The 26,860-nt window shown below is 37.8% G+C and overlaps 1 protein-coding gene across 1 annotated transcript in view; it reads right to left on the bottom strand.

Moving 5' to 3' along the window:
- Nucleotides 1–3,407: 3,407 nt before the first annotated feature.
- SLC36A4 (solute carrier family 36 member 4) overlaps nucleotides 3,408–26,860 on the bottom strand; it is a 727,208-nt gene continuing 703,755 nt past the window's right edge. Inside the window, 1 exon segment of the mRNA XM_069015488.1 lies at nucleotides 3,408–6,333. Coding sequence (XP_068871589.1) covers nucleotides 6,026–6,333 — 308 coding nt within the window. The 3' untranslated portion in view covers nucleotides 3,408–6,025.

Raw genomic sequence — 26,860 nt, 5'->3', positions numbered from 1 at the left:
CAAGTTCCCATTAATGGACTTACTCCTGTATATAGTTGGGTCATATTTAGTGATAATAAGTTTGCTGAGCCTTAGACTGACACCTTCTGGAGCCTACAGCAGTAGGAACAAATGGACCCTCCACCCTGTGGGCCAGAATTGCTCCAGTAATTTACTATTCAATATGAATCCATTAATGGTAACAATGTCACGGGCTTTGGAGGAGATGGTGCAGCACAAATGATGCTGAAGGACTAACAAATCCTCACAATTATTTTATTAACCCTGAGGAAGTATGTGAAAAGAGCACTGGGCTTTGTTTCCCAGGACTTTTGTTTCTCAGGGCTGGCAGTTGAAACCAACAAAAAAAATGTTCTGTTCTGCAAAGCGATTCTCTTAGATATGAAGATGGTCCAAAAAAAATCAATACACTCTGAAATTTCCAATCATATTTGTATGTCAACATTTAGAGGGCTGGATACATTAAAGATTATTTGAATTTTGGAAAGTTGCTGAAAGCTAAAATATAGAACAATCGATATTCACTAAGTATCTAAGATACGAGTGGGAACACTCCCAAAATAAAACTTTGTTTCTGACTGCATATGTAAGAACAAAACTGAAAGGACTTCAATGGCTTCAGTAGTTTGAGCTCACTCATTCAAAGTCAAATAAATCCATCAGGTCAACAGACAAAGATTGTACAGCATAAATTATCCAGAGACAAAAACACCTCACAAAATGCCACATCCACAAATTTTAAGAAGCAATTGAGCTGTTTAAAAACCACTAAAGAAACTATTATCTAAAGTAAAGGAGTGTTGGGGGCACATGTACCTTTTACCTGCAAAATGAGAGAAAAGCCAAAGCGCTGCAGTACGAGGCAATGACACTGAGCCCCAGAGAATCTAGTTTTCTCAGGAAATATGAGGGCGGGTCTGTTAGGAGCTGCCGCAGCTGGTAGCAGAAAGGAAGTGAGGCCGCCACAGCTCCATGTCCAGCACATAGTGAGGCTGAGCACATACTCCTGATAAGCACATGACCGTGTGTGCATCCACAACCCCGAGCTGGGGTTTGAGCCAGATAACAGAAGAGACCGATAAGAAGTGGATCCTTCGAGGTGGGATAATGCTTTTTATCATGCCAATGTCCTCCCTTACACAACTGGCTTAGGTGTGAAAACTGCCCTTGGGGGAGGTATTGGGACATTGTCAGGGGTGTGAGTAGAAGCTTCAGCCAAAGTTTATTAAAGAAGCCCTCCCGCTGAGTCACAAGGTGCAGAAAGGACCCCCTTGCTTTCTAAACTCCTTCTCAGAGAGAGGAGCTCAGGCACAGCTGGATTCAGTCCTAGTTCAGCGAGAAGACAAAAGAGACTGCACTGGTCAGGCACGGGGCATGCATGGACTGACACCTGTATTGACCATTCCCTGCTCACATGGGGCTGACTGGATCCTTTTATCTCTACATTCACAGAATCATAAAAGGCAGTTTTTTCCAATACACTTTGATTCCTCTCTTCTCCCACTTTCTGTTCCTACCCTAAAATTCCATTACAAGTCCTGTACAAACCCAAAATACAGTTCCCATTTGTCCTACAGGATGCTCCCTGTCCCTTTAAGCAGTAATGCTCTCAGTTTATACAGTGATCCTCAGAGAGGCTCCCCAGTCAACCCTTTCTGATGATTCTCTCACCTGGACCATGGACTGATTGTAGTGCTGTGAAAACCCCAGAAGCAGCCGGGTCGGGGCTCCATTTCTCTGACGAGGATATTTAGGTTCCCCCATTCCTTTGCATTGACAGAGATTGGTCTTTAGCCACACCAAAGGCCCCTGTTCCTTTTCCTTGCCATGCTACAAGACAGGCTCCTCAATCATTCGGTGCAACCTGTGAAACTTATACCTTTGAAATTAACACTTACCCTGTAAGAATGGGAAATAAGGTAAAATTTCTCTGAAGTGGGGTTCATCCACTCACAATTGTGCCTCTGCTCCTTTGTGTCTGTGGAGATGAGTGCTTTGCCATATAACCTTGCAGATTCTTTATCTGTAATTTGAGAGGCACCTCCTTTTGCATGCAGAGAAGCTTGCTGAACTCAAACTCAGAATGTCTACTTCGATGCTGCTTTCTACACCCCAGCTACTGTCTGCTTGGAGTGAATCTGTGGAACTGTAAATTGAGATCCAATGCTTAATTGTTAAGAAAAGCATTTTAGGAAAAACAAATTAAACCAAGAGTAAAAAAATGACTGCTATCAGATGCTACTCATCCAAGCATTCTAGGAGATGAAACCTGAGCTACTAATATTGATTACAAACTAATATTTAGACTAGTCTCAGTACATATGTCCAGGGATATAGTCAGCTCACAGATCTACATTACACTAATCAGAAATATGTGGGAGTCTGAAGGGTAACTCAGCTAACTGTGGGCAGGATTCAGACTTCTTGTGTTATGTTAAGATGGTCCAGGATGACCAAAACATCTGTAGATAACACACAGAACTATGGAGAACGTTCTTCTCCCTTCCTGAAATGCCACCAAGATGTTGCAGTGGTTTCTCCCACAGAGAGCGTGTGAAAAGTGAACTTCAACAGATGTTGGCTGCATTGCTTGGTTTTCCACCAGAGAACACTTTGACACTTGAGAAACCCGTTAAGGAGCAGAAATACTGATTAATCCATACAGAACCAAATGAATTAAAGCAGAAGAATGGGAGGTCTGACAAGGCTCATAATACATTCCAGCAGTTATGGAATGGTAGTGAGTGAGGTATACAGCTTCTCTAGACCCTCGTCTGGAAACATTTTAATATAGAATTAATAGAATAAGCACCTTTCCATTATGCCCCTCTTACCTTTCACTCTCCCTAAGATGAACTGAGTGGAATCCTTTAGGTTGTTCATCAACTAATCTCATTCCTCACTTCTAGTCAATAATTTTCCAAGTTAACACTTTCCCTTCTCTGTCAATATGTATAGACAGCACTCCATCCTTACAGATAAGGCCAAGTCCAGAGCAAATATGTAAGGGCTTGTCCAATTTTAAAAAGTCTGGATTTTTCTTTGGGGTTTTCTAAATAGGAACTGGAATTTCAGTGGGAACACCTGTACCTCTTCTTACATTTACAAGTTAAGTTATTTACTAAAGCACCTCTAAAAAGATGTAGAAGCCTAACTTTAACTGTGTCCTCATGAAAACCCTTGGAGTGGAGGTGGGATTTTTCAGGAGTATCTACGTGACTTTAAAATTAGATTTATTATCAATGAAAAATAAGCTCTGCAACTTGCCTGTGAGTCTCACGCCAGTCACCATTCCTTGGACAACTTCAAAGGTAAATTCTGCATTAGGACAGCTATTTCTTCTAGTGATGCAGTAGTGGTGACATACAAGATAGCACTGAGTTTGCAAGGTAATTTGTAGTTTTATTCATACAGAAGATTTAAGTTTTACAGAACATCAGGCAAACCCACCCTCTTTTTTGCCCAATACTTGAGGATGAACAGTTACAGACAAGAAAATTATCCAGTTACCTGTAGTGCAGCTAATGATTAAATTACATTTAAACTGTTAACAATATTATATTGTAAAATATAAGTTCATATACAGTATATAAATACAATAGCTTTCTGCTCCTTGTCAGGAACATAAGCTAATCACACACATTTTGCAGTTTAATTTAGCTTGTGCTAAAGTACATTTCCATCTTAAATATATACCTTAATGTAAACCATACCTAAGAAATCTCTCAGTTTCACTCCCTGCCTCTTAACTTGCAACTAATATTACAGTACTTTAAAAGCTGAATGAACACTCTTATTCAGATGAGGTTTCTGTCAGAATTTCCTCTCTTTCAAATCTTTGGCAATGCTTCACAGGACACTCTTATTAGTCAGACTCAGTTTTTTTACCACATGACATTTTAATCTTAGCCAAAGCAGGACACTCTGATTCCTGACTCTTTCTGTCTGAAAGAGCAGGCCATGCAAATGCGTTGTATGAGTGTTAAAAAATCCTACACTGTAGGAGAAAATTCACATTGTGCAAAATATATTCATAAACATTTTAAAGATTCAAAAGATACAACATTTTTAGACTTGGTGGCACTGGCCAGCTGCATAAAAGCACTACTTCATACCTGGTCAGTTGGTGGCCACACACTGCTCTGGAAACCTGTGCCTTGACAGGTTGCACTGTGGTCAGACAGAGCAGGAAGATGTGCATGGCTCTGTGTTTGGGCCAGCCTTTCCAAGCTCTGATGGCTAAGATTAGAACCCTCAAACCTATCAAGCTTCTGAACAAATTATCTGACGTTCACAAGGATATGTTACATTCACTGGGTAGCACGGTGTAGGCTGTAGGTACCCAGCTCAGGAAATACTCATTGACAGAACCATGGCAGCATTCACTTGCACCTTCCAAAATCACCACCAAACTCTGAACTGGACAAATCCTTCGGCACCCTGGTAGAAGCACCTTCTCAGAGCTGCTCACCAGGACACAAGTGATGCAGAACAGATGATATGAATGGACTTCAAAGTCCTTTGTTCTCCCAATACACAAGTAGAAAGATGAAAAACTAACAGGAAAAATAACTTGCATTTAAATCCTCTCAGTCCTATTAAAGATGTTTCTTGTAGAAGTATTTAATGTCAAGTAAAATATGCCACACAGAAATATATTCTATCAGTGTGTAGTGTGTGGGTTAGGTAAGCAACAGATTCACTCTGAAAGAGATGGAAACACTGAGATTCAATGTCTTTTAAAACAGCTTAAAGACTGTAAAACCTTCAAGATGAAAAGCTGAAGTTACCTTTTTCTTCTCTGCTAACTACCTGTGTTTGCTCCACTGTGGCACCTCCATAAGAAAGGTTGATTCTATGGTATCACACAGGCACAGACTCATCCCTTCCAAGTGCCTGCCAAGTATTTGACTTTGTCCACGCTAAAACCAAAATTAGAGCATTACTCAGAACTACTGCTTGAACAAATACATGCAGTTTAAACTACATGCTATAACAAATCCCTATCAGAAATACCCTCATCAACATGGAGATAAAAGCGCTCATTACAGTCACCAGATGGTAGACGACAGGGAAATATTCTTAAAAGAAAATATAAATATAGCTATATTTAGCAGTATATTACTCTAGCACTGTAATGCCAAATGGTAGATTACCACATGGTAGATTCTGTGGAATATACTGAAGGCAGGCAAAATATTACATACATTTCTATCTTAATTTGTATTACTACAGTGCAGAGGTTCTGGCATAACATATTTCTTGAGGAAATGTTATGATTAAAAATATTCCTTAGAAAAGTTTGTTTCTTCATAACAGGAATGAGTATGATAAATAGTGTTTTTAGAAAACAAGACCAAAAACAGTGCTTCAACATTTGGAGTGAAAGTCGTCTATGAAGCGTAAGACAGAAAGTCAAATATGAACCCTGAAAATCAGGATTGCACATGGGGTCTCAGCACGCAGGCTTTACTAAACAAAACTAATTTCTACCCAATTACAAACTTATATACTTACTATTTTTTCTTCCAAAATAGACAAAAGAAGCAAAAATATGTAAAGGGCATGTTAGGTACTACTTAAGGCAGAACATAAGAATGCAAAAATAATTATTATATGTTCCAATAGAAATATAGATATGTAGTTTACAGACTTCTAGCAACAGGTAATAAAAAATACAGTATTTCATACTTTTGTATAGTCGAAATCAATGATAAAGAAATTGTATAAAAAATGGGTCAGGGCAACAGTTAACCAAAATGTACAAAAATAAACTGCTTATCATGTGTGATGTTGAATGTTTTTGCATGAAAGTAATATTGCTCTGATAAACAACAGCTTGTAACTTTCCATTCAAACTCCAGAAGAGATATATAACTACTTTTTTAAAAAATAATGTATTTTCACATGTATATCCTACATCTCTTACAAACTGTACCTCTCTACACAGTACCAGTAGTTGAAAGCAGGTCCTGAGTCAAGAATTTCTTGTTAAAGAACAGAATAGTTCACAGTGCCTGGTTAATTACTTTAGCCCAACCACCAAGTCTGTAGCATTTAAATCTTCAGGAAAGCTCCCTGTTGCATTAGCAAGAACTGTGGAAGCAGGATAAATTATTTCTTCAACCGTCACATATGTCCCTGTTAAAAATCCAACAAATCCAATGACAGCTATAAAAACATCTTTGAATATTGTCCACAAACTTAAGTTTTCCTTGTAGAAAGTGAGGATTTCAACCAGAGGTGGCAGAATCAATCCCAGAGTGCTGCTGCTGACAGCTCCGACGAAAGAAATCACCAGGTCTAGGCGAGGGATCAGAACTGCTACAGCACCTAAAGCACAACAGGAGAAACAGTGGCTTCAGAGTCAATATCCTCACGAAAAACAAAACTGCAACAAACACATAATTGAGTGGTTCAGGCTTTTTACAAAGCTTTATCATTCAATATTTTTCCAGCTCCGTGTGGTGTGCACTATACAGATGAATGCACGTATTTGTCAGTAACCCACATCTTCGTGCTCGTCTGAGAGATTCAGTTTCAATTCCGAATCTCTGCATGAGCTGGCAGAGCATCAAGTTAAAGTGTTCTTGTACTTACAGGGTAAATAGATTTGGCCTGCAAATCATAGAGAAATGAAAGATATGAAATTGCATGAAGATGCTTTACTTTTTCTGTTGTCGCTGATTTTTAGGAGGAAAGAATAAAAGCTGAGGAAGAGTAGAAGGGGCTGTTGCATGCTGCCCAGGAGACAGTGGGCAAAAACACGTTACTTTCAATTAATTTATATAACTAATAATCTAAAAATGACATAAAATTACTGAAAATGAACAAAGCCTATTGATGGCTTCACAGTCAGACAATCATTTAAATGACTTTTACCTATGAACTTGAAAAACTTTGGTTTGTACAATTGCATTCAATTTGTAAAATGTCGCTGTAATAGTTGCCTAGTTAATTAAATGAGAACTTGGCCCTGCCAAGTGGAGTCTGAACATAAGGCCCACTAAGCCCTTTGAGCATGGCCAGTCCCACCCCCTGAAACTACGTTTATAGGAACAGAATCCATCATGTTGGACCAGAAACACTTCTGGTTTTAACTGCTTTGGCTGGCAAGGTACCCTAGTATTAACTCAGATACACCAGTTGTCATGTCATGTTTTCAGTCCTGTATTAGAAAACAGCTTTCAAAAGCCTCTATATGACCCCTGTATGTGGTGGAAATGTCTTTTTTCCCTTCCATGAATATATTGCCTTCTAGCTATTACACATTAGCGTAAACATCCACAGCATCAGCCTGTTTGCACCCTTCCATCACATCTCATCAAGATAAAGAATCAATCATGAAGAAAGGGGGAAGGGAAAACAGGTGTAAGAGCCACCAGCGCACAAAAAATACCATGTAATATGTTTTGGTTCTTCCATAACTCTCTTCTTAACTCTTAAGCAAAAATAAAAGCACATTTGGCTTTAGAGCAATTTCACTGACCATATGTTAGTCAGACAGTGTTTATGGCATAAACAAATGGAACAAGTAGGAAGGAGATTCCCACATAACATGTGAGGATGAAAACCAGAAGGTGTGTATTGGCTTTATAATGTATAACTATGAAGTTGTGCTTTCTATTTGCAGAGCATCTTTGCTGTGGGCTGAATGGCACCAGCTGCATCAAATTCTGATATACTGTGATTATGAAAAGCAACATCTCAAATGATGTTCCTGTTGATGTTCTCTACTGAGAATAACTTGGGGAAAACTGCATTGGAAAATACACTCAACATTCACTTACAGAACAACAGTTGTCCACTGCTACCTGGCAACTGTTTGCTACATATCTTAATGAAACTTGTAACTACAGAGCTCTCACATAAAAAAGAGCTAAGACTAAAATGTATAAGTCTGCAGACGGATAGTGGATTCTCCAGCCCATCCGATTTGAAAGGAACATATCATGCACAGATCTGCCAAAAAAAAATCAATTAACTTTTTCCTGCTTGAAATTACTATAGTTTATTAATACTTTGGGATTCTACAGAGATATAGAGGCACCATTTGGCCAAAGGAAGCTTGGGCAGAGACAGAAATGGAAACCTTAGAAAGACCCTGGCACTCAAAAATATGTAAGACAAGTTCTTTTATCCCACTGTTTGGATGGACCTACTCAATGCCAAACAATTTCTTCTGTTACATGATATGACATTTAAAGACTAGAAATGTCACATGTTTATGCATTTTCCAGGAGAAAGCTGAATGAAATGAGGAAGGAATTATGCCAAAGTTAATAAAACCAAATACCCACCACTGTAACTTTTGCAACCGTAAAAGTTCAAGCCATAAAAGTAGACACCAGAAATGCCCACACAACACGAGCACTTAGACCAGACTGGCAAGTGTGATACTTACACAGCCATACACAGTCCAAAAGCAATTGAAAAGTGTAGCTGAAGTGTATTTGCAATGTCTAGTAAAACTCTCAGCTAATGACAATGTTGAATGTGTTGTTATGAAGTAAAAGAGAGGGCTGCACACATTATCTTGCCAATTTAATAGATGTAGTGGGTGTATTCATTAAATATAGATTTTAAACTTCTGTAATAGACCTCTTTCAGTTTCACATGTGTCCAGAGTTTAGAAGGCACTCATTAATTTAAAGTTCATAGTTTTGATTCAAACACTCTGCTTTATTAAAATAATGAGATTATGTTTCATATTTTTAATTGGAAAAAATCCAACTGTAGTTTGTAATTGCTTCAAGTTACAGAAAAACAAAATGCTGCGTGTTGGTTTGAATCTCATCAAATGTTTGTCTGAGTCATACAAATTTGTATGAATCTGGATATTGCTGTGGGAGGAAGTTTGGAAAAGAGATTCAAGGTTTTAATTAGTATCCTATTTACTCCCTAACAAGCCAAGAGAAATACAATGCATGTTTATTACCTACCAAAGAATGTATTCAAGAGTTAAGAAAGGGCTCCTTTTTCCAGAAGTAAACAAGGGGCATTCCTACATGTAGGGAGCCTAGTTTTCCCAGCCATGTGTAGGTTTCAAAAATACAATGTCAAGAAGAAATTCTGATCCTTTATCAGCAGTCATGAAACCTTCTGGTTTGGAAGCTCTGGGAATCTCAGCTGAAGGAGTAAGTTCTACATCAGTAATAAGACACTTTTTTTTGGTCAACAGTTAAATTGTCTTTAAACTTGAATAAAAGAGTGAGGGCCATAGGAGCAAAGCATTCTGCAGAGATAACGAGAGGTAGCATCATATTGCTGCTACCTTAAACTCTGTAGTTTAATCTCAAAAACTACAACTCATGGCTTCTCCAGCCTCCCTCAGCTATGTAGTCCCACATTTGTGTCACCTGAGGCTTTTTGAGGGGAGGAATGCTACAGTACAATGTTTAGATTTTCTTAAGGGACGTAACACCACAGTGGAAAGACACACTTAATTTTGTTCTCTTTGTTTTGTAGTGTAGCTTTTTTTTTACAATTTTTTCTCCTTGTTACAGAATCAGCATATTACTCGCCAGACTTGCTTGCTAAGAAGTAATTCCAGTGAGATCACTGGTGAAAAACAGTTTTGCCATCTCCACCATACCTAAGTGCATTATACCTGCAGATGAAGTCAAATATGTGATTACCATATTCCAATACTTCCTCCAGTAATCAAATATTAAGCTACTTTATTTCTATCAGGAAGTAATGCATACACAATGCTAAATCCTTGAGCAAGGTGGGCACAGCTCTAATTGGGATCTATGGATCCAAGTAAAGATTGAATAGAACTTTGGTCCTACCCATACATAGTTCAAAAAAAGCAAAGCATATTATGACTTCATCAGGGCACTTTAATCATAGAGTTCACTTAAAAAGCCCTTTTTTTCCATATTTCTCGTAGGACTTAATTAATTTATAAGCATCTTTAGGAAGCCAGAAACCAATTCTGAAATTTAAAAGGCTAATAATAATGATAATTTCTACTATATTTTCCTTTTGATCAATAATAAAGCTGTTTAATATCTCTTCACTAAAATCATTAAAAGAAATTGTTTTTCTGACAATACCAGATTTCAGATTTTATCCAGGTATTCAAACACAATTCTGACAAAAAAACAGGTCAGTGGTATTTTAACGTTTCATCTGAAAAAGGAAAAGTAATACATATGTTACCAGATCAGTAGTATTGCCCAAGTAAATTGTCCTAGAAACGGGTTTTATAAATATGCACAGTCAAAAAAATTGGGAGCTTCTTAATTCCAAAAGGCTGGACAATACTTAGTAACTTCACACAGTTGAAAAGCAAAATAATTGTCTCATAAAGTGACATAACAACCAGCTCTCTTCAAAGGCAGTGACAGTGCTGAAGAGGTCCCTGTCCTGCAGGAAGCCAGCACACCCCAAATTTACTCTCCATTTGTACCACTTTTCCAGGACCAGAATAGCAGACTACAATATTGATGTATAAAGATGGCTGTCTGACATCCATACGACTTTCCTAAACACAAAGCAAGACTGTATTTTTAGCAGATAGATGTCTATGATATGGCAGAGAAAGGGTCCCTTACGGGAGTTAAAACTGCTTAAATTAAATGTTTGGCAAAGAATTCTGTTTGTAGGTAAATTAGCAATTCAAAATACCAGCCTGAATCCCCCCCTCCCTACTCTAACATCCCAGGCTGCGCTCTCTCCATCTTTCTTTAGCGCAGTAGTGCTCAGCCACTCAATCTGCCATCCTCTTCTTCCCTTCCCCCTACTGCAGTGTTTCCTGGGTCCCCTTCCTCAATGAAGCACATTCATATTTTCTTCCAACTCCCTCCTCCTTTTCTGCAATACTCCCCTCCACATTGCCCAAGTTGTTTTTTTTCTTTTATCTCCTGTGAGAATGGAAAAACATTTCTCTGGTATGGACTGCCCCAGAAGGCTCAGCCAGTTTGGCTGCACAGAGCTTACACATGAAGGCTGGACAACTGGCAAGTCAAGATATTTCCATCCTTTCAAATTCTACTCACAATTAAAACTAAATGTCAAAATCTAACGAAATTTTGTATTTCCATGAAAAGTTGCTCATGCAAATTAATAAAAAATAATGCCTTCCCTGAGAGCTCCACAGTGTGGAACTGTGTTTTGATACATATGTACAAAGAAATGTGAGACCAAGTAGAAAGTGTTACCAATCTGCAGATAAACCAATGCAAATAATAACTTAAGAACATTTGTGAATAATTTACATATTGATAGATGCAGTTTAAAAAAAAAGATTTTAGATAAAGGTCCTGGTATTATCTAATTGCAAATTAGAATTTTACTTTTTTTTTTTTGCTAGAAATTATAATTAATGTAGGGCTTTAGTTGGTGTTTGCTTCAGCTGTTCTTTGAGACATTAAAAGACTAAGATACATACAGAAGATATTTTTTTTAAATGCTATTTAGATTCAGTCTTCACTGAAAGTAATTTTCTTAACCCATTTTCCTAAAAAGCATACTTTTAAATATGCTCGATCTGAAAACCAAAACTAAATGGGAAAAAGAACAAAGCAGAAGAGAGATTGCAGTCACACTATGAGGTGACAAATTCTACTTGCACATTGGAGAGAAAAAGAGGGACAGCTTGCACATAGGACAACCACACACATCATCTAGTTTTGGCTTTATTCCCTTTGGAATGAGAAACTCCTTCATCATTATCTTCCTGCAACATACAGTATGAGAGACAGAAACATGAAGTACTTCACATCACTTGCCCTCACCCTACAACACCACATTTATGATTGCTTTGTCCTGCCATAGTAGGGAAGAGCAGACTCTCACAGGAGACGGTTTCAATATCCTTATCCTTCACAAGGAGAGGTGACACAGGACACTGCTTCGACACACAGCAGGGCCCTGCTCAGGCAGTGGGCAGATCCATCCCTTCCCCAGAGCCCTCCACTTTTCTCAGACATGTAAATAAATTCGGTTTTTACAGCACTTTGCATCCAAGACTACAAAACTGTTCACAAAAAGGTTTTTATTATTTTTATTCCTGATGCAGAAAGACACATGAAGAATGACATCAGACCAAAGATTTATCAGCAGCATTGAGTCCTGTCTCCTTACTGGGCTACTTAAAATACCTACAACCAGGGCAAAGGACTGGCAGGTACCACTGGTATAAGACACCTGTTTCAAGGCAGCATTCCCCCCATGCTCCACTAATAAAATCACTCCCCTCAAGTTGTCTGTGCTTTATGCAACCCCAAAAGTCAGGCAGTGTAGTCTGTTCAGATTTCAGCTTCCACAGCCTGCACCTATTTTAAGCAGAATACAGTGCCACAACAATCCTATGCAGGAGGAGGCTGTGTGAGCAGGTTTAGCTTCACAGGGACAGGGATGAAAGAGCAGTGACACAGCTATGAGGCAATTCGTCCCCTTCTCTCCTCCTCGGGACCACCCAGACTGACTTCCCTCTCCGAGCCAAATGTCCAAGTGGTAGTTAATGAATTGTTTGGCCTCCTCCTCCTGTTCTGTCTGCCCCCCCATCAGATCTCCAGAATTAATGTATTTTCACTAAGCACCTCCCTTGCATGGTGACACACCAAGAAAACCAGGCTGTGAGAGGCCAAGGAACCTCCTTGATACTGCAGTTTGTCTAGAGCTGCAGTACCAAGTGATCTCATAAAACCAGCAAGCAGACGTGCTTGGCACAGCACATGTGAGATAGGTGTAAATGTATTTGACCATTTAGTTAACTACAATCCGTGTGGTCACAAATGGCACCTGTTTTAGGCTGTTAGATCTGAAGCATTTTATTTATTCATTTGTCTCTGCAGTAAATTTATTTGAGCTTCACTGCTGATACTTTATCATACAAATCTTTTTAGACATTCTTCAGTGAAATAATGCAACTGGCTGGTAACATGCAGCTGGATTCAACAAATGAATGTAGAGCATGCAGCAAAACTCATTAATACTGAGCTCCAAATGGATGATCCTAGACCATTAGAGTACTGACACTTCCCACTGGCAGTCACTCTCCTTCTGATTCTATGGACTCACCAGAAATGAGTCCACAATTGAACTTTTGTCCTCTTTGTCTCAGTTTCTCAAAATAATCTGTGGCTCTGAGACAGCTGAAAGGTTTCCAACAGCACAAGCAAAAATTAATGTTTGCTTATCCAAGGACAAGACTGTTTTTGCTACAGAGAGCAGAGGTGAAGAAAAGAATCAAGAGGAGTGGTTAAGCCTTGAAGAGCTGGCCATGCTGCTTCCAATGATGCTAAAAAGTTGTATTTTCCAATATTCACCATCACCACTTCATATTCCCCAATCTTTCTCTTGGATGTACTGTGTATATCAAGCTATCCCATAGGTAAGTAGGCAGGGATACATGGCTGCTAGTTTGTTATCTCATAACAAAAGCAATAATAAACTTAAATAATTTTGTATTAAAATTTTTATATTAAAAAGTTTGTTTTGCCATTACCCTTGAAAATAAAATTTTCATTATATACCTTTTGATTACTACATAAAGTGAGAAATAATGTGGTGAAGATGAAATTGAATATACTTACTTTAATCTCAAGCCAATAAACTAAATACATAAATATGAAGGAGAAACATTGCCAAAGACACCTTTAGGAATAGTAAAAATTACTTATCTTTATCCTTCAATCTTCTTTTCCTATTTCATAATAAAATTTTACATTTCTTTAATAAAGGTAATTGAAGAAACAGATGATTAAGATGACAAAAAGCATCTCTTCTTTTGGAATCCTTTTGTTGCAATAGAATCCATCAGGGTGGTATAAATTCTAACGATCATGTCAGGTAAATTATCTTCCCTAATCACCATCTAAGGACTAAACAATATATTAAGTAACAGAATAAGTTAGCTCTCCCTCCTCTCACCAAGTATGAAAAGAAATGACACAACAAGGAGAATGTGTTCTGAATAACCTGAAAAAACTGAGTCTCTAACCCAAGTTTTGGGGGAATGAGGGATTGTTTATATGTGCTACAGCTTCCACCAGCAGGAACACATTAATTTACAGAATTTCCAAACAAGAAAGCCTACCAGACCAGTTTGCTTAATGAGGGAACTCATGACAGAGCTGTGCACTAAGAAAAAACATATAGAGATTTAAGCGTGGACATACTACAAAAGAAATTTAGAAACATCACATGGACAAGTCTGGATGGTCTCAGGAAAGGCAAAATTCTACTAAACAGAGACATTTAAGGGATGCTACAGGCAATAGGAAAAGCTTCGACAACCACACTGATAACAAAAGGCTGAAGAAGGAAAGTAAGCCTGCTGCTGGATGGGGTGTGGGATTTAGTGACAGTACACCCAGCAAAGGCTGAGGTATCCAGTGCTGCCCTTGCCTCAGTCAGCCTCCCAGGCCCTGGTATCAGTGAGAGATGTCAATAAGAAGAATTTCCATCAGGAGATGAAGATTGAATCAGGGATTATTTGAGACAACTCAAACTATAAGGACATACAGAACATGAAGGGTTGCATTCAAGAGTGTTGAAGAGAACTGACCAATGTCCTTCTAACACCACTCTGTATTGTCTTCGAAAAGTCATGGAATTTGGGGGAGATCCCTGGTGACAAAGGAAATTAAATGTTGTCAAGAATAATACAGGGAAATACAGGCAAGTCATATTTACTTTGGTCCTTGGAAAAATCATGGAGCAAATCACCTTGGTGCATATTTCAGGGCACATGAAGGAGAAAAGCGTATTTGGGAACAGAAAATTAATGGATTTATTTAGGATAAATCATGTCTGACCATCCTGATAGCTTTCTTTGATACAATATCTGGATTTATAGATGAGAGGAGAGCAGCAGATGTCATTTACTTCAATTTTATAAAGGTCTTTGACATTGTCTGCCACAATATTCTTGTATTTGGATGGAGGGAAAACAGATAGGTAAAAAACTTCACTCTACCACACAATAATTGTTAATTGGTTGTGCTCTACCTGGAGGCTGGTAAAAATCCTACAGCTAGTAGGGAAAGTAAAAGCTTCCTGTAACTGATAAAAACACAAAATACTTGCTTAAGATTACATGAATTATGTTCTTTAAACCTAGAAATGATAATGCACTCACTACAATACTAATATCTAAAAAAGTGCCTGTATTACAAAGTACCAGTGCTGAAAGTGAGCTGACATCACATTTAAGTAAACATTAATTTACATCATTAATTTTTAATCCTGATTCAAAACTGGATTAAATTTGGTATTTTAACACTGATTACTTCACAGTATTTTTATTTCTTATGCAAAATGGCTTAAAAATGTATTAATTCCTGCTTATTGATAACTTCAGATTACACATCATATTATTTAAGTAGCAGCAGGGCTAAGTACTTTACAAGACAAATGCTTTATTCTACAGAGAAATTTTAGCCTTTTTCAAATGGGAAGCCACACTGATTTCACACAATGTTAAAAGCTTTTCACAAAAAGCAAATGCATGGATTCTCATGTTGTTTTTAAGTGTCTAAATTGGCCTACTCATTTTGGGCTGTGAAAATGCAGAGGTTTTGGGTATGATTAGCAGCTATAGATACGACATGTACTCAAATAACTTGCGAGCTTGCTCCAATGTATCAAAAGTAAATTAAAAAATAATGCCCTTAAAAAAATAGCAATCACTAACAATCACACTGCAGTGGGATGACCAATGCATTTCCAAAATAATGCTTTGTAACAGCTGGTGTCACAGGCACGGGCTGGTTAAAGCCTGCTGTGTTGATTGATGATATAGAAACAAGAAGCTGCCAAGAGCCTTGGCTTCCTGGGGAGGATCACGTGCAGCAGCTGGTTGAGGTTCAGCTTGCTGTGTTGACAGGCTTAGGCAGATTAAGTACTGAATTACGGCCTGCAGTCCAAATCCATCAAAAAATGCAGTCATCTGCAGATGGTTTTAGTCTTAATTTGTTGGTATTTCACCTCACAAAATGAAGTTCAAAGAGAGCAGTTTGCTTCATCGCATGGGTGAACTCGCCTCCAGTTCATCACAGGGAAACTGAGGCACAGCTGATGTCTGGAGCACTGTCCTCTCCCAGCATCCCATCAGCCATGCTTGCTGCAGGCTGGGACTTCCTGCACAGGTCACGCTTTGCCACAGGTCTGGGAACACTCACTGCATGCTAGGCATGCCCAAGGGTCACCCTCCTAGGCATTTTTTCCTAGATTTTTGTGACCCAAGTAAATCAATACCCAACAGAAATACCAGATTGCATATGAGAAGCCTGCACCAACACACACTATCCTTTATTTGTAATTTTCAAAGAGCTGACCATAATCTTTTCACCTTGATGGGAAAGGGGAAATAATGACCTAGTGCTTACAGCAGTTACACAGGAATAGGGGAACTCAGGTTGGATGTGCTCCTCAAAGGACTGAGGTTTAAGTCCCAAACACTGGGTTTTTACCTACAAAATTACCTTTGAATTATTTTTTTCTAAATAAGGAACTGGGCTTATGTTGTATGAGGAGACACTTTTTTTCTGGCTATCCTCAAATGCTTTGCATTCTGTTTTAGGGATAGGCTTTTTTCCCATACCAAACTCTACTTTTGGTAATGCTTTTTAGTGGACAGTGAAAGGATAATGTGTAAACATACTTTATAAAGCAGAATGAACTCCTGCAGAATAAAAGGCAATACTAAATATCAAGTGCAAGATATTACTTTATTATAATGCCATTTTTTAACTAGCAGGCATTACTATGCATTACTATGCAGTCAGCATATCAACTAACAAAGCCAACACAAAAAATCTTCAGAGTACATAATACCTCCATACTTTGATACAAGTACTCTTACTCACTTTAATTAAAATTTATTTGAATATTGTGGAAATTATAATGTACATTTGCTGTCTGCAGTCCTCATATTACTAAAAAAGTAAGTTACAATTAGTTGTAAACTAGCTAAAAATAAAAATTATCTGTAAACCAGCAAAGAAAAAAGGTAAATTCCAGTATGTTTGAAATTTATCAAACCCCTAACTTTTTACTGTCCTAAAAATCCCTGCAGTGACTTCATTGTTAGCTCTGCATCACATTGTTATTTATAATGTAAAATTCAAATCTAGAGTAATTTTGTAAAACAAAATTAACGTTGAGGGGTAAGTATAGGAAAGATCTTACACTAGTTTGGTGTTCCCAAAACACTGATCTGGATGTTGGAGCACTGTTTTACTCTCAACCTAGACTGAGGTAGCAGTTTATTCCTTGCCAAGAGCTTTGTAAATATTGAGTTAAGGATGTGATTATAACCATGGCGTTAAAATATTGATCTACCCATTGTCAGTGTAAGAATCAATTTAGAAAACAAGTGGAACACAAAATTGCCACGAGTTTTTTCAATTAGAAGAGATAATACTGCTGTTTATAAATCAGATGAGCAAGAATTTAATTCGTTTTCCTCTGGGAAAAAAGTCATGAAAGAAACAAGAAAATGTAACAATGAAAATACTCTCAAGAGAATGGTATCATCAAATGGTATCAGAATGGCCTAAGAGGATTTCCACCATAAATAAAAGGACAAAAAACTATAGTAGATCTGGATTTAATTAAAAGGGGGCTTATGATAAGGTAGATCAGTATTGACTGTTGGTTTCTGGGCATAAACAAAAACTGATGGTTGGATCATCTTGAATATAAACATCAAGTCACAGAAAGAAACCCTATTTTATTGGTTAGGCACAGCTGAACACCACAGAGAATTTGGAGAACTGTTAACATGGTCAGACAACACAGCAGGTCAAAACTTTGCTCTCGGTGTCACAAACAAATATCCATACCTCGATGGTCATGCTCTGTATTTGTTTTAATGAAAGTTTAGTGTTTTACCCCATGGATGGAAATACTCAGTATGTTTACTGGGTAATTATAATTAATTAACAAAATACTTTTTAACTGTTTAATTTTATGAGATGTGGTTATGTAATTTACATGCATTATATAATATTGATTACAGTTCATCATAAAAATAATACTTCAGATACTGTATGAAAACCCAAAAGGTATAGGAAGAAATTCTGTACTTAACAGCACCAAATATGGACAAATTAGGAACAGGTTTATGAGATCCTTTCCCAAGGACCTTAAAGGATCTCTTGCAAATAAAATGAAGAATAGTTTTTGTACTAAGGAATGTTCTGATTTTACGTCCCCCTTTTGTTACCACAAGGTATCTCATGCACTCTCAAGATAAGCGATTCTTTTGGGATGAGACAAATCACTCAATAATTACAGCATAAAAAAATTAAGTCCTTCAGTGAGGAGAAAGAGAAAATGGCAAGGTTTTATCCATCCCGCCTTCTCATGGCATGACTTTAGCAAGTATATCCATACAAGCAGGTCATACAGCCATTTCTAAGCATCTTCCTCTTTGGAATGAGTTGCAGTATTTCAGTAAGGCAGGGGAAGGAAAAACACATAAAAAACCAAAATAAAGCAATAATGCAAAAAACTGTAACACCACAAGGTTTTAATTAATTTAAATATTCTGTATATCTTTTCTTTTTTTCCTTTTTTTTTTTTTTCTAACACTTTAAAGCTGCCTTTACTATGACAAGCAATCTTTAAAGTCCAAACTCTGCAGTCTGGTGCAATCATTATAATCAATCCACAGAGGACTTAATTCTCACACAGTTCCATTGGTATCTCAAGACTAAGAGTTTGGTGCTTACTACACATGGTAAGGGTGGAAGAAACAAAACAAAATAAAGATTAAAAAATTGCTAATTTTGGCCAAACACAGTTCAGAAGGCACAATAACCTGCTATCACTCAGCAACCTCTCTTCAATCCTTTAAAAACAAGGCAGACATTTGAAAGCCTTTGTGAGGATCAGCTTATCAAGCCACAAATCATGAGTAACACTCAGGCATCATTAATATTCTAGCTCTTATGCTGATTTGAAGCACTAGCAAAGAAAATGCCTGGAGTGACTAATTCCAGCTATGAAGTAATTTTTTAAGAGACAATTGAAAGCAAAGCAATGTTTCACCATTATTGAAAAAGAGACACTAGGATGCAGGTATACACACCAGCAGAAAAGTTATACTTTGATGGCCCTGAGTATTTTATTTATTTCTGTTTTCAATATACAGTGAAAACCTCTCAAACATTTTCAAGGAATACTTTTGCTACCTTGCAATTTTCGAAACGCTTACTTGCAACCTGCTTATCACTTGTGGTACCTTAAGAGAACTCTGTACATTTGGCTGTCTGCAAAGTAATCTATCTATGCTTGAGGGAAAATGTATTTCCTCATCAATAAATTAGGAAAGTATTTTGAAAATAAGTTGCAACCCAACTTCGCAGCACTGTCCTGCTGGGCCTCATTTTAAGAGACTTCCAATCAATTTCTGATTCTTTTTTTCACTCAGTATACATTAAAAATGGTATTTAGCTATTCAAATTTTAAATGCTCTCTCAAGCTAACCTAGAAATGGAGATGGGTAAGAAGAGCTTTCCCACATTTTTACATGAGCTCACATCTTTTGTGTGATGCTGACTGCACTTCCCTGCCTCCCCTGGGAAAGCAGAGATTGCTCTTTAGCAAGTAGTGCTGCTACAGAAATGCAATCACTGACTTCCTATCACTCTTAAATTTAGATAAAATCCTACCTAAATGCTCCCTGCTAGTTGAGTGATCTCCAGAGTGCCACACACATAGCACACAGAAGTATGAGGCAGTTCTCCAGTGAATTCTCCACATGGACAGAATCCATAGCAGGGAATTCAATGGACCAGAGTTTGTCACTGGAACCACAGGCCAGTATCTTGCTAGTCTACTTGTAGGTAGAAAAAATAATTACCACTAGAAAATCAAAACAAAATGTCTACAATTTGTAACTGTAAAATGTACCTGGAGATGTTTAGCTGAATTATTTCCTTCTTGCTCAGTAGTCAAATCTTCCCATGTGCTGCACTTGTGGCTAAAACATGAAAACCTGCACATCATTGCTTTAAACACTTCCCTAATCAGTTAGCTGAACTAGTTAGACCATTTCTTCTACCAACTTGTTGTGAGAACAGCATATCCAAAGAGAAATGAAATCCCACAGGCAACAGCTGGGATAAGGTTCTCTTTTCATCTTGTTTCCTAGTTGGAGTTAGAAAGTCATACTCCAAGGGAGAAACGGCTTCTAAGATGCAAAGACTGGTAACAATCTGACTGACAACAACAGCCCTTAGCATTTTGCTCCACATTTTGCCTAAGTTCCTGAAGGGAATTTGACAATAATTTTCTGTTTCCTTTTCTCATAGAATTACTTAGCTCTCCACTCATATTCATTCCATTGCTCAGTAGAATATTTGATAAGTCTTAATTATAGCATGTATCTGAAAATGACTCCGAATTGTATCTAAATGACTTTCAAAAGTATTTTAAGCAAGATCATAAGTCCCCTGATTAAGTACTCAGACTTCACTGTCAATTAGTCAGAGGAATATCATTGAGCAAATATTACTTAGCTGTTTTGCTCAATGTTTTTGTATCTATTTTTCCCCAAAGCTGCACCATTCCCCAACTAAAATGTTGATCTTTACTGAGCTGGCTCCTCTGGAGAAGACAGTGTTCAGCATCTCCCAACTTACTAATTAGCCTGCTTATCTTTACCGGCAACATAAATATCCCATCTGCAAAGAGAAAAATTAATAAAGGGATTAACTGGCTATCCCGCTCTTCTTTTAAGCCACAGCCCCAGGGAAGACCACTTGACCAAACACATCACTCTGGGCTGATTGATGTCACTGAAGATATAGATAGACCTTTATAAGAAAGGGAAAACAATTTGTGCTAAACAATAAAATTAGGGAGAAGTATGAAAATTGGGCTTGCCTTTCCTTAACCCATGCTTGTAAGAAATAAAGATCAATTCAGCAATACAACCATGGAACAGGGTAAAGATTACAAGATACAACAGCCTGAGGCAGAATTCTTATGCCTAAAATTCCCAAGACTTTATTGAGTAAATTCTTCAGACTTCATTTCCTGCTATGCAGAGAAATATAAAGAAATAAATATAAACTTAAGAAATGTATGTTTTCTTTAATGAGATGGGTCACAGAAGTAGGCTTATTTATTCAGTGCTGTAAACCAGAGAAGTCATCCCCTGGGTAATGGACCCATTTGTTCTTTTGCTGTAAAGTGGCTTCCACAATAAGACAGGCATATTCTGTGAAAATCTGTTTTGAGTTATAGAATCACAAAATATGTCAAGTTGGAAAGGATCCATGTGGATCATTGAGTCCCAACTCCCAGCTCTTCACAGAAGCCATCTAATCTGGTTTTCAAATGCTAGGGAGACTTCACTTCCCTAGGCCATCAGACACTGTCTGAACAACTCTTACAGAAGTTTGTTTTCTCTCTGCTGATTCACCCCTGCCCTGAAACTAGTTCAGTTTCATTTTTATGTTAGTAATTCACTCTTGATTAGAGTTTATCCAGGCTGTGTAGGCCAGGATTAAGCTAGAAAAGCAAGAGATCAGGAAGAGTAAATAAATTTTAAAGAATTTCTGAAGTGTAAGCCGTAACCTACCACTGAAAGGACAATGGAATAGCAATACGCTGAGAATTAGTAACAATGCAAAACCAAACCCAGCCTAAGGGAGGGCTTTGGTCACGATAAGAGTAATCACTTCAGCTGGCTGCTCCACTAAGAGATCACTAAGAGTAAAAGACCACTATGATAGCTTTATCTTTAGAAAACAGTTCTTTTCTTGGTTTTACCTTTGTTGTCAGGGTCATTTTATCCTTACTAATGCTAGTTCCATTTGCTTCAAAACCTCCCCATCAGAAAACTGAAGGTTTTCCATCTTTAACTTCCATACTGAAATCAGTTCAGCACAACTTACTCCTGAGCTATGTGCTTTAGCTCTGCTAAATGCCACAAAAAAGGTTTTGTCCCAGAATAGCTTTAATGTTTGCTACAATGTTTAAGATGACAACATTGACAAAGGGATTGAGCACATGCTCAGGAAGTCTGCAGATGACACCAAGCTGAGTGGTACAGCAGAAACTCCTGAAGGATGGGATGCCATCCAGAAGGACCTTGATACGCTCAAGAAGTGGGTCCATAGGAACCTCATGAGGTTTAACAAGACCAAGTGCCAGGTGCTGCAACTGGGTTGGGGCAACCCCTGGTATCAGCACAGGCTGAGGGATGAACAGATCAGAGCAGCCCTGCCCTGAAGGACTCGGGGGTGCTGGTGGGTGAGAGGCTGGACATGACCCAGCCATGGGCACTCACAGCCCAGAGAGCCAAACATGTCCTGGGCTGCATCCAAAGCAGTGTGGGCAGCAGGGTGAGGGAGGGGATTCTGCCCCTCTGCTCTGCCCTTGTGAGACCCCACCTGCAGTGCTGCATTCAGCTCTGGGGTCCCCAACATAAGAAGGACATGGGCCTATTTGAACAAGTCCAAGGGAGGGCCACAAAGATGATTAGAAGGATTGAATAGCTCTCCTACGAGGAAAGGCTGAGACTGGTGAGAGAGTTGGGGCTGTTCAGCCTGGAGAAGAGAAGGCTCTGAGGAGACCTTCTAGCACCTTCCAACACCTAAAAAGGGGCTTTCAAGAGAGCTGGAAAGGGACTTTTCACAAGGGCATGTAGTGACAGAACAAGGAGTCATCGTTTTAAACTGAATGAGAGTGGGTTTATTAGATATAAAGAATAAATTCTTTAATGTGAGGGTGGTGAGGCACTGGAACATAGTGCCCAGAGAAGTAGTGGATGCCCCATCTCTGGAAGTGTTCAAAGCCAGGCTGGTTGGGGCTTTAAGCAACCTGGTCTAGTGGAAATTGTCCCTGTCCATGGCAGGGGCTGGAACTACATGGTCTTTAAGGTCCCTGCCAACCCAAACTACTCTATGATTCAAGTCTGTGTACCCAGAGGGAGGCCATCAAGAGCGCTGGATCATGTAGTTCTACTACAGTTTTAAATGGCTTCCTGAGAGAAATATCGTTCACATTTTGATCTCAACAGACACCACTTTTATTACTGGCAGGCTTGTCACTTTCAATGCAATGTACCGAGTGTCAAACAGTTACAAAGCTGCATCAGGATGAGTAGTTAAAAACAGTGCATCGACTGATTCAGTTGTTGCCATACTAACGCTCTTCTGAAAGCCCCGGATTAGCTACATGAAAAGAAATGGAGATGGAAAGAGGTGAAACAAAAGGAAAAGTAATGATTCTAAAGGAAAGAAAATACCAGAGTGGTAATAAATGTAATAAGGTAAGATACTGTGATGATAAATATTTGGACATCTATAACGTAGCTGTAGAAGGAGTTCATTGTGATAAATGCCATATAAAAATACTTTCAATTTTATTTCACACAGGTCTATTTCCTTCCAGAAAATTTCTCATGCTTTCAGCAAACAAGAATCTCACTTTTGACTTCAGACAATTCTGTTGTAAATAGGTATCAACACCGAAACATGGATAGACTGTGAGGAGGACATAATTTTACTTTTAATCCTATCGTATAATAAAATGGATGCAGAATTGTGCTATTTTTCATAAGTTCCTTTATACCCAGAAGTCCCTGCCATGCAGAATTTATAATCAAACAAAAAGCTACATATAAGAGGCAGTAGTTGCATGTCAGGACAAAAATGGCTGCCTACTTCAACACGAACGGTTTTTATAGTACAAGTCTAACAAAATATAGTGTCAGAAATAAAAAGGTAGCCTACTCTACATTACTGTTCAACTGCCCGTAAAACTGTACACTAAAAATGAAGCCTTTCAGAAATTATATTGAAAAAGATCCAAAACTACTTCACTTCTCCATTTGAGAAAACAAAATTCAATTTAAAGAAAGGCTTTTCCTGGGTAATAATACAGTTTAAAATTATATAAAATAGAAACTTCTGAAATCTACTGGTGCTGCTGGAAACCCATACTTTTAGAAAATATCTACTTCAATTAAGTATAGAGGAGCAGCCTGCAATGCCTGACAAGCTGCAATCAACATTGTAGCACTGCTTAGTTGAGGCTTAACTATGCAATGTGTGATGTAGCAGCTGCAGAATGCTCACAGCCAAACACTCTCCAAACAAGCACACTTCTTACATCCCAAGGGTTGACATAGTAGCTCTTTGTAAAACTAGTGGAATAGAACGTGGAAGTTCTGGCCATCTTTCAAGCTTTTACCATGTTAAAGACAGAAAAAAAGAAAAATTGCTATATCTACCTAAAGCCCCATAAGCTTGTTTCATTTTCTTCTAAAATTCACTTCAATATTTAGTTATCAGTTTGAGAATTACTTTGGGGATGAGACTGATCCTGCTTTTTCTGTTCCTCCATAGATTACACTGAATTTCAACTCAAGTAACTACCTAGTCTGTACCTTAAAAGAAGTTTGCCTAAGCACAACTGCCAATACCCCTAATGCTGTCACACACATCCAACAGAGAGATGCTTCTGCACATTAAGAGACACAGTCTGTTTTCTCAAGAGGTTCACATTCAAAAGTTCTAAAAGCTTTGTAGCTGTTTTTATTAAATACTTTCACCGATTTCAAATAAACAAATAAAAATAATGCAAATAAATTTAGAGGCCACAGCCCTTCATAATTATGTATATATGTTATACTCTATGGATGTTCTGGAATTAACCAAATACTTTATAGTACTGGATATTAAATAGTCTAAATTTCAATTAGTTTCATGTTACCACATTATCATGCAGGTTGGACTATTTATGGTTTACCTCACTCAGTTCTGCTAACAAAAAAACCCAAAGTGTCGGACAAGATCAAAAGCAACATAGTATGACCATAGAACACATAGCAGTTTGCACTGCTAATTGTTTTCATGGATCATTTAAATAAAAAAAATCAAATACTAGGAACTGTTGGAGAAATTGGATTAAAGTTACTACTTCACAGGTGGCCCAGATGTATACTCAGCTGCAGAAAGACTGAGATCAGTGTAACACAATTTCATCCTATCAATCTGCTGTGGCCAAATTTTACAACATATGTCCTCAAAAATAATCAGTACTAAATCCCCCCAGTATTGTATCTGTATATTATGGCACCTAAATAATCCAACTGCTTTCCTCACAGCCTGACCACCTGCAGTTGTATAAGACAAACCAATGAGATAAACCTCATTGGCACACTGCACAAAAGTATCAGGCTGTGTAAATCTGAACATCATGAGTGTTTTCATACAAAGATAAATACCCCTTAGGCACCTCATCAAGCCCTAAATTGATTCCTATGGATAACCTGAAAGTTAAGATGACTTGCATGTATGAACACAAGGATAATTCACGACAAGTGCCTGAATGACAGCATTTAACATATGCGTCAGACACAGAGCAGCGTGACTTGAAGAACAAATATAAATCCTCCAAGATCTGCAACATCCAAGGACAGCAAGAGAAAAGCACTAGGCAAACAAACTGTCTCATACACAACTAAACTTTCTCAAATATATATTTAATATTTGAAATTTTTATATTTGGCCTACTTATGAAGATCAAATTCTAAGGTATATTTTCCCAATTCTACAGAGTTGAATCTTTGGCTGAGTAGCTAAATGAAGGAACTGCAACATTTCATTCAGCAGTAATGAAGTTAAAACTTGAAATGGTGAAGTATAGATGGTGAAGATTCAAACAACAGAGTTAATTAACAGACAGGTGATGAGAACATTATGAAAAGTGATCTGATTAGTCTGCACTGGGAGAAAAGAAATGTAGAAATACAGTTAGATTTTGTGGAGGATGATGTTTCAAAAATTCAATGACTAAAATCCAGACAGAATTTGGCAGGAAATGAAAAATAAAGCTTGATAAGCCTACTTATTTTGGCTCATAAGCATTTGCTTAAAATGAAAAAATAGTGCTTCTTGCTACAATAGACTTTTGTGATTTTGATTTGGGTTAAGGTATTAATCCCATTCCATCAAAGGTATTTCAATAAATGTGCAATACTTTTACAGGAAGAAAAATGCCCTTCCTATGTTAGCTGTACCAGGGACAGATGTAGGGACTCTAAACTGCAGAAGTTTAAAATAAAGCAAGGAATGTGTTCTGCATCCTTATTGTATAGATGAATGTTTAATGGCCTTGGACTTGAAATCGTAATATGGACAAACTCATGCCATTCACTGCCTTAGTGGTCTATTTGTGAGTGTGGGAGCTGTAAAATCTTTCATGCAAATACTTTTCACAAATCTTTGACAACCAGAAGAGTACGTAGGCAATGTGTGTATTTGTTTATATAGAATATGATTTGCTCTTTAGATAACAGGAAGGATCAAGACTGTACAGACAATCTTGTTCAAGATTTCTTGATGTCAAAGCTTCATAGCAAAACTAGCGAATACAGAATAACACAATTTGAGACCAGACTTGTATACAAAACTGCATGCTGCATATTGAATGTGCTTGACTGTTTTAAAATAAAGCCAAATTTTCCAGGTCGAAATGCATGCAATTTTTCAGCATTCACACTATCACATTGACAAAAAAGTATTTAATCAACAGTAAAAAAGGTTGGAAAAAAACACTAACAAGAAAAATCATTATTCCTAAGTTTTACTTGAGAGCATTTTGGTAAATGCTCATTTTCTAGCAGCAAGATTTGAATAAAATATGAAACACTTCTGTTTGGCATATTTTTCATTTTCCTTCTCCTTTGTTTCAATAAAAAACCTAAAATCCCATGCCCCATTTCCAACTTAAGTAAGCATCTATACTGACAAGTCCCATCATCACACTACTCACAGTAGCTTTAAATAACTTCCTCATCAAGCTTAGAAAGTTTAGTCCTCCACAGTCCACCAGATATTTGCAGTAAGTTCTGCCTTGCATGGGCACCTTGAAGGGCAAT

Source organism: Aphelocoma coerulescens, chromosome 1 (assembly GCF_041296385.1).
Source record: "Aphelocoma coerulescens isolate FSJ_1873_10779 chromosome 1, UR_Acoe_1.0, whole genome shotgun sequence".
NCBI classification, from domain to species: domain Eukaryota; kingdom Metazoa; phylum Chordata; class Aves; order Passeriformes; family Corvidae; genus Aphelocoma; species Aphelocoma coerulescens.
Note: the sequence above shows the minus strand (reverse complement) of the source record. Positions and strands in the feature narration are given on the sequence as shown.